Source organism: Bactrocera latifrons, unplaced genomic scaffold (genome assembly GCF_001853355.1).
Source record: "Bactrocera latifrons isolate USDA-ARS-PBARC rearing strain unplaced genomic scaffold, ASM185335v1 scaffold_345, whole genome shotgun sequence".
NCBI classification, from domain to species: Eukaryota; Metazoa; Arthropoda; class Insecta; order Diptera; family Tephritidae; genus Bactrocera; species Bactrocera latifrons.
The window spans coordinates 33,662-43,432 of NW_017536985.1; the positions used below are offsets into that span (position 1 = coordinate 33,662).

The 9,771-nt window shown below is 31.9% G+C and overlaps 1 protein-coding gene across 5 annotated transcripts in view; it reads right to left on the minus strand.

The window, feature by feature from the left end:
• Positions 1–461: 461 nt before the first annotated feature.
• The window catches only part of LOC108971481 (dnaJ homolog subfamily B member 2), a 33,900-nt gene continuing 24,590 nt past the window's right edge, over positions 462–9,771 (minus strand). For all 5 annotated transcript variants that reach the window (XM_018937576.1, XM_018937577.1, XM_018937579.1 and 2 more), the window contains 3 exons: positions 2,167–2,370; positions 1,827–2,094; positions 462–1,763 (listed from right to left, as the gene is read on the minus strand). In XM_018937576.1, the coding sequence (XP_018793121.1) occupies positions 1,658–1,763; positions 1,827–2,094; positions 2,167–2,370 (578 nt within the window). In that variant the 3' untranslated portion in view covers positions 462–1,657. The remainder of the gene's footprint in view (positions 1,764–1,826; positions 2,095–2,166; positions 2,371–9,771) is intronic.

The following is a 9,771-nucleotide window of genomic DNA, read 5'->3' on the forward strand; positions in this document are numbered from 1 at the left end:
GAGAGCCGACTTCAATGTGTTAAAAATTATTTAAAAAAATTATTAAATTAATTCTTTACAATAAAATAACTTGATTTCTTAACTTACATTTCAAATCTGTGTGCGACTATCTTCTTGATTTGTTTGACAGCAAAACCGATAAAATTGGTTTCTGGGACACCCAAAACCGATACAAATTCTGTTTCCGTTCCGAGGACAGACGGGTCTACGAAAACCAGAACGGACCCGGATTTTTATCCGATCAAAGACTGTCAACTCGGCAGAATTCTGCCGTTACAACGACAACAACAAATTCTGTTTCGAATATCAAGCCAATAATATCTGAATTCATGACACCTACTGCTTTTTTTGATCGGTTTGAATTCTTATTCCGACAACTACCAGATTCCACAACACCCCTGAATATCATATACTGAAAAAAATTAAATTTTCATGGATTTCCAAAAGAAATATAATGCAAATGTTTTCATATTCTCGTGTTTATTTCTAAATTGTATAACCTTCTTTGATATTTAAATCATATATATTATACTTAAAAATCTGGAGCTGAAGCAAATCTCTTTACTTTTATTAACTTGTTAGATATATAATTCACTACCTTCTAGATATTATGAAACTATTTCCCTTTTCACATTCAAAATTATTACATTCACAATTTTTGCTATATGACTTCCATACTTCTTAATTCGATTTTTATAATTTGCCCATGTATACAAAGAATAAAAAATACACTACAAAATAGAAAATTATTAATATCTGGCATCATATAAATCATATAATTCAAGAGCAACATTTATTTGGTGGCATGTATGTTTGAGTGCGGCGCCCTTTTCCGGATTAGTTATATAACTTAACATGCCTGTTGGTCTTTTCTAATAATTCGTAGTATACTAATTTTGTTGATTTTATATATTCAGGTAAAAGATAAAAAATACACTTTATAATTAATAAATAAATTTGTTAATAAACATTATTCATCCGACTTCTTTCAGCCTAATGTCAATATATTTGATTATTTACGAAATGTGGGCATTTATCACATTTCATTTGTCATTTATATAAAAAAATATAACTCATAATTAAATGACAAATAAATGAACAAAGTACTTTTCTGTTAAAATAATTAAATTTCTCTACATTGCTATATTTTAATAATCCACTTAATTGATGGTTTTGGGTTTTTATTCACTTCAGATCTTCTAATTATTTAATTTATAATCAAATGTATATATATATATTTGAAATTTAGTTACAGGGTGAATCATTCTCGAGTATGTGGTAAAAAAAAAATATTTTAGCTGGCATTCCATAATTTTTAGAGATTTAATCCTTTCTATCAAATATGAATGAAAATGTCCTCAATTCTTACTTTTAATCAATTCATATCTCTTTAAAATTATACCTCTCATTTATACTGACTCTTATGAATAATAGAAATAAACGTAAAATAGAGGAGAATCATCAAATTCATTCTCTTCATTAATTACTAATTAATTTATATGTATACATACATTATCATTACAGATATTCGTAAAAAAATAATAACGAAATTAACTGATCTATGGTAGTGGAAAAATCCTAGGCTTAGGGAGGAGAGTTACATGTGGCATAATTTTGATTGATTTTCCTCTTTTATTCTTTCTGTTAAGTTTATGACTTAATTTGTAATTGAAGAGAGTTTCTGTGTAACTCCATTCACAGTCTTTGATTTCAGGACATCGTTTTCGTATGAAAATACAGTCTCCTTTCCATTTTCATAGACTCTGTGGATTCAAAATATATACAATTAATACAAATTTTCAAATATAAATGAACAAAATACATACCGTTTAGTCATTAATTTTTTGCCGTTAACGAATGTTGTTGAAGTTGATGTGCGTTTGACGGCGCCATTTGCCGCACCACCCCGTCCATTTGGAACTGAATTGAATGAGCTGAATGAAGTAAATCCATTGGACGGCATCATAAAATCCATCATAGAGTAGTTCAGCATTGGCGCTCCAAATGGTGAGGCCAATTTAGTGCCGACATGTTGACGTCCACTGCTGCTAAGCCCGTTATTGTGTCTGTTCGACTGAGGGTAACTATGTACATCTATATATACATATATCCAAATTGAAAGCAAATGTAAAATTAAAATAAAAACAGTACATCCACGGTTTTCACCTCTAAATAAATCAGCGAACGGTGAATTTACACCGAAAAATTCGCGGAATACTTCCTCTGGTGGCCGAAATACAAATGGGAAACCACCCATTATGTCGAAGTCATCGTAGTCATGCGTATGATGGTGCCGTGAAGATCGATGATGTCCCCGATCACCCAACAGCCCCTCTTTACCATATTGGTCATAAAGACGACGTTTTTTTTCTGTAAGTTTAGAATTGTATACAAGTTAATTTCTAAACCTTTCAAATTAAATATACATGTTAGTAAATCAATTCAAACTCAACAAGAAAGGTTATTTACTTAATAAAATAAAAAAAATTTAATATTCATGGATTATTAATATGCAGTGGGCAATCGTTATTTTAACGTTGGCTGGCGTTAATTATCGAGTAAATAATTAACCCCTTGTAACCCTTATACATGGTCCTAGCACGTCATTAAAACCAAACATATAAGCAGTGGCAGTTTTTGTTCCAAAGAACATTGATAGATATCTGAGAATCCAAATGATTTACTAATGTACAATTTCAGATGGTTCCATAGGTACAATTTAATTTAAAATTTCGCTATTTCACCAAAGCTATTACCATAACGTAAAAATAAACCTAATTTTTTTACATTTTAATTTTTTCATCCTTTATAAGGGTATTTTTTCCGATTATGAATGTGGCGTAAAAATATTTTTGTTTTACCATCATTTGCTATTTTATTTGAATGCATACATTTGTACATATGTGTGATATAAGCTTGTAAGCCTGGTAAAAAGCGTTTTTAGAGTATCTGCCTTGCTGCCAAACTATGTATATCAGACGCGAAACATCTCTTCTGACCCAAACGAAATAGTGTTACGATACTTTCCTAGTGGATAATAGTAACCGTTGTAGTAAGCTTTTATTTTTTGTTTTCTATAAATTATTTTAAGCTCTAAGTTAAAAAAAAATAATAATAATAAGTGTTTGCATTTGTAATTTGAATCATTCACATTAATAAAACTGACTTCAACTCGATAACTTTGTTGTTGGTTTTCAATATTTTTTTTTTTTTTTTTTTTGATATGATATGATATCCAGATATCAATATGACCATTTTTAAATTTTTTATCCCTCATGAGAGTAGTAAAAGTTAATAAGAGGAAAATTAGACATACAGCTGAAAATAGTAGTGTCTGTGGGTCCTAACTTTCGAAGCATTAAACTCAAATAAAAGATACAAATTCATATAAAAAGTTGTAAGGAAAGTATTTATTATTAGTGCTAAGATTATTCAGTCGCATTTTTTTTTTAAATTTCGTTTTTACGCACGAAAGCATATTTAAAAAAAATACCTAAAAATGTGTGTGTTCATTAAAATAGTAGTGTTTACTTCAATTACGTAAAAAAATTTGAAAAGAGCTTTTGAAGTTAATATTTCCTGTGCTGCATATTGTCTATACTCTAGTATTTAGTAGTAAATCCCTTATTATTTAATACCGCCGCACATCGACGTGGAGTAGAATCAACAAGATCCTTACAACGCTTCATAGGGATTTGTGTCCATGCCTGTTTAACCACTTGCCAAAGGTGTACTCTACTTGTTGGCTTTGCTGTTGCTACAACTCTTTTGACATCTCCCCATAAGTTTTCAATCGGGTTCAGGTCCGGGGACTGAGCTGGCCAGGTCATTACGTCGATCTTTTCAGCTGCAAACCACTCCTTAGCTAGTTTGGAAGTATGTTTTGAGTCGTTGTCCTGTTAAAAAGTCCATTTTATCGGCATTTCCCAGCTAGCAAATGGTAACATAACGTCTCTTAGTATATTTACGTATACTACTCGGTCCATGATGCCACCAATCAAATGGATAGGACCAACACCACTATACGAGAAGCACGCCCACACCATAATGCTAAGGCCACCATGCTTAACCATTTTAGTAGTGTACCTGGGGTGGTATTCCGTGTTTGGTGGGCGATGGACATATTTTCTGGATCCTGTCCCAAGACTATTTTGCTTTCATCGGTCCATAACACGTTGTGCCATTTTGCGGGCGGCCAATTCAACTGCTCATTTGCAAATTGAATTCTTGCAGCGACATGTTTTTCCTTGCTTTTAAATTGTTTTCTATTAAACGTCTGCGAACTGTCAGAGCACTGATTGACAAATTTAATTAATTTTTATTACTTTTGCGGACGCTGTGGGCTTGGCTTTAGAGTGGCGAATAATACGTTTGTCCTCTAAGGCTGTAGTCTTCCTTTTTCCACCATGATTTTCAGCTTTATGTTCATAATTTATGGCGTTATATATCATTGTGGCAGTGCATCCTATAATTTCTTCGTTTTCCTTGTACGTCTTTCCCTCATTTCTTAACTTAATTATTATTTGGCGTTTTTCTACGGAGCAATGTTTAGCTCTACCCACTAAAATAGAAGTAATACCGCAATGTCAATAAATTTAATCAAAAAATGTTGAATTTACTTAAATACACTTACTGTTTGCTTGCATCCGCGTCAAGCACTACTATTTCAATGAACATAATATTTTTGAGCAACGTTCAAAATATCGTCACAAACAAGACGAGTAACGCGAAGTTAACGGGATTTCTTGGTTGACCGTTTCTTAGAAGTGCATTCTACAAAAATACTACACACTTGTTCAACTTGTAACTTCTTACATGTCAGAACAGCGTTTTAAATGTTAGGATCAAATGTACTACTATTTCCATGAACACAACTGTATGGTAGTGCTGAGTATAAAATAAAAAAGTAAAAAAATCAAGTTAAAAATACAAATTATGAATTCAATAATTTAGAAAGTAAAATACAAATACATATTGGGAAAATATGTGTGTTTATACGTAGTTTAGCTATTTCTACGTATAAACACACATATTTTCCCAATATGTATTTGTATTTTACTGACAAGATTGATTTAAATTAAAAACTAGTCTGTTTACAAAAATAATAGTGCTAATTTTTTTGAAGAAAATAAATAAACTTTAAATACGAAATGTTTTTGATTAATTAATATTTCGTTGTAAAGACTTTATTTTTTAATACGTTCTTACACTGATGTTGTGTAGAGTCTATTAGATCCTTACAACACTTCATAGGGACTTCAGATTATGTATCGATCTTTTGTGATGCAAACGGTCTGGTCGTATGTTTTGGGAAGTTATTCTGCTCAAACGGCCTTTTTAGAGACATTTTCCAACTGGAAAATGATAACATAAAATCTTTTAGAAAGTTTTCATACACTGTCAGATCTAAATGTAAAGCAAGCCTATGCTATAATGCTCAGACCATCGAGTTTAAAAGTTTTGGTAGTGTACCTAGAATGATAAATTTTGATTGGTAGTGGACGGACACACTTTCTGGATCTTGTGCCTTTCAAAAAAAAAAAAATAAAAGTTGGGTTGGGTCGCTTTTTACATATCATAAAATCTGTCTATCCTCCCATATTGCTTTTTTTTACATTTTTCCCTTTATCGTCGTATCTTATAGCATTGTGAACTATATCTTATTATAATCGCTTAAAGACTCTTACTTATCGCAACTAACTAAGAATTTTTTAACTCATCGACCCTGAACGACAATCACTACTAATTTTAATGAGCAGCTTTTTTCTTAGATAATACAAAAATGTGTAATAAAAAAGACAGTGGTAGCAAAGGAAACGGGAGTTTTGTTTTTATAATTTGAAGTGTCTATTCTACCAAAATAATCGAGCTTGTTAACTTGGCAAAACAGTATATGTTAGGAATGATCATTAAATATGCACTAGTAATTTCATGCACACCTACATCTCTATACAAGCACCTTAATCTACAATGTCCGTTACGAAATATAATACTTTGTAAATTGTCGAATATAATATTTTTAGATATTGTTAAAAATTTTTTCTGGAGTCATGAGTTTCACGATATCAAAAGAAAATAATTATTGTCTTAATTAATTCTTTAACATCTCTAGAATATTGTCCTAAATTCTCAAGTTGAACCGAGTAATAGTTCTGGTCATACAATCTTGAAAAGTTGCGCAATCTAGATCAGCTATAAAGTCACTCAAAACTTTAAACGCGTTTTTCTCGAAACAGTGTTTACAAAGCCGATTTCTCGCAAACTGCCCAACTGATGTTTTTGTTCAATTACAAAAATACACTACAATTTACACTTGTTTTGTTTTTCTTTCTCCTAATAATGATTGATGGAATGGTTCAGCTCTATATTTGGAGGACAGTCAATTCGCTACCATGTCTCTGAACTAATTGGGATGTGTATATTTTACACCGCTACAATGACGTACTTGTATAATCCTTATATACATAAAATTTAAATACTCAGAAATGTTGACATGATAGCTTTAGGGCATATATTTTACTTTAAATAATTTTAACGACAAAAGTAAACCCTCTGTTGCCAAGGAACACAACTGAGTGGTGAAAAAAAGAAAATACGTATTCTATTTGCAAAGTTACTGATATTTTTTTTATGTTTTTTAATGAGACTGAAACCAATTAATCTACTTAATTCATAACAGACTTAGAAAACAAACTCCTAGTTAGTTAGTTTGATTAAAATCTTTTTAGCTTATACCTTATAAGTAAGCTTCAACATTTCATAATGAATATGTACAGCTGCGAGCAATGAAATAGTAGTCGGCATTCGTTAAATAAATTTTGAAATATTTTTCACACTACATAAGGTATTGATAACAATTATTTTCAAAATAATATTATATAATATGGAACCGCCCTATTGCATTCAATTTGAAAATGTTAAGAGTGTACCGTCATTCAGTAGAATAGATTGAAGATTGATTATCAACGAGCAATGAAATACAGCAAATTAGATTTTACGTCAAGGTAATAGTTTTTAATAAACATCAATAATAAAATAATAAGTTCCTATTTTTTAAAAGGAAAATCAAAAAATATATTGCTTCGATAATGGAAAATTTTAGGCACATACTTTGGATTGAAGAGTCGAATATTAATAATTATGGCGGGAAGTATCGAGAGTACCTGTCACATTGCCTTAATACAAAGTATGACCCATGGTACAGCTTTAAAACATAGTGGGCCAGGTATAATAATAAAGTGATATTTCTGTTACAGAAGCGTTGATCCGATTCATTGAATTGAAGGCATCATGGATCGGCACACATATGTCGATATACTGCAAAAAGTTGTGATAACATTTACAGATATATATTTACAGAAAGCTTCACCAGGACAATGAGCAAAAATACACCCGTAGGCTGACCCAGGAATGGTTTCGCTTCAATGGAATTGAGGTTATGAACTAGCCAGCTCGATCTCCAGACTTCAATTCTACTGAAAATCTTTTGGCCTTACATAAACAAATGTTAAAAAAAAAATAAGCTGTGGTCCGTAAAGATGCATGGCCAGTGGCGTAACTATACCGTTCGAGGCCCGTCGCAAATTCATCGAATGGGCCCCCTGTCCTCCCACTTCCCCAATATATAAAGAAGCTGAACCAACAACAATAATTATTTCTAATTATTCTAATTATTGACTTTTAATTAAAGGTACCTAATTTAAAGTCCATATTGAACTGAAATCACAATTTTATTTTAAGTACACAATTTTAATTATTAAAATTCCTTTCTTCGGACTTTCTGTTCAGCAAAAATGTTAATGACATCATCAAAGTTCAAATTTCGGGCCATAGAATTTTCGATGGATAGAATAGCCAAATTTCTTAACCTTTCTTGTCCCATAGAATTTCTTAAATAAGTTTTTATCAATTTCAGTTTTGAAAATGATGGCTCGGCACTAGCCGTAGTTACAGGAATGGTGAGAAATAACATAAATGCAGTGCACACTTCAGGAAAGCTTGAAGATATAAAATGATTCTTTATTATTAATAAGTCAGCAAGATCTCTTATAGAAGATGACCTTTCTATTTCGTGTTTAAAAGAGTATCGAAGACTGAGAATTTCTTTGGAAAACGACATAGATATATCTTTTTTATATAAATGGACAAATGCTAAAGCCTTCTCCAATAAATCAGTATCATTCAAGTTTTGCAAAGTGGCAGGCTGCAAGACGCTAAAATTGTAAACAATTTCATTCATTCCAAGGAAACGCGATCTAAGTTGATTAATGATGATGTCTAATACACGATAGAATACGTTCACTTTAAACAAGCTTTCAGGATCTTGGAGACGTTCATCCTCACAAATTTCATCAAAATGACGTTTCACTTTTCTCTGACGAGTTTTAGGAAATTCAGGGTTTATAGACCATTTAACTGCAATACTATTTGCTTCCGTTTTTAAATCTTCATATTCATGTCGATACTTTTCAAGTTCTTCTAAACAGACTTGTGAACGCTTTGAAGCATTTGAATGATCGATGGCTTTAGATTGAAGTGCTTTAGAAGCCGCGTGTCTGGTTTGTAAGACTTTGCAATGGAAAACCAGCAACATAATTAAATTGTAGTTCTCTACCTTCTTCTTTAGCAAGATAGCTTCATTTCTCTCATCTGATTTGGAATTTGATAAAATGGTTTTTGTCGCGCTTTTTGAACATCAACAAATCGAACCTTTAAAGCAAACATTTCATCAAAGCGTCCTGTCCATCTAGTTGGATTCATTGTTTTTAATGTTACTGAATTTAATGATACAACGGTTTCTCCTTTTTTGTTGTCAGATATAAAACTAGATAATATATTCCATCGTCTAATACTATGGCCAAAAAAATTATAAATTTGTTGCACAGTTTCGAATAATGTTTGGATTTCTATGACCTCTTTTACTGCATCATTTACTATCAAGTTTAAATTATGAGCAGCACAATGAACATACACTGCATTGGCTCTATATCTCTTATGCGTTTTTGAACTCCGCCATAAGTACCTTTCATGGTATTAGCTCCATCGTACCTTTGTCCACGGCACTTATTCAGAGAAATACTTTTGTCATTTATGGATTTTATTATCTGCTTGGACATTGCTAAGGCAGTTTGATCCTTAACCTCATGAAATCCTAAAAATTACTATTTAATTACGAGCGCCTTTGGAGTTCCATTTTCATCTTTCTCGATTACACAGTAACGGTAAAGTTCACACAATTGATCTGTTTTAGAAATATCTCGAGTAGTATCAAGCAAAATGGAATAAAACGCTGCGGTGACTATTTCATTTACCAGAGCATTTTCTACTTTTTGAACCAGAACAGCAATGAGCTCATTTTGACAAAAAAGACAAAATTTTTTTTTACTTAGGTAATGTGTATGTGTAATAATAAATGCTGGGAATTGAGATTTCCTCTGAAGGGGCCCCTTCGGGCTGGGGGCCCGTGGAATTTTGCCGACTTGCCACCCTATAGTTACGCCACTGTACGTGACGAACTATATCACCGAAATGTGACTAAAAATAAAGGCCATACTGCCAAGTACTAAAAATGGATATAAGTGGAACTTCAACAATATTTTTCAACGATCGTTTAAGCTAAATCTTTATACACTACTTTTTTTTTGCTCCACTTAATTTCCAGATTAGAGCGTTGATGCCCACTACTATATGAGTGGATTGATTTTCTGCAGGTTTATTGAAGTGAAGCTTGGTGTTAGTAAACAAATATGAGAGCACGTACATACATACAGT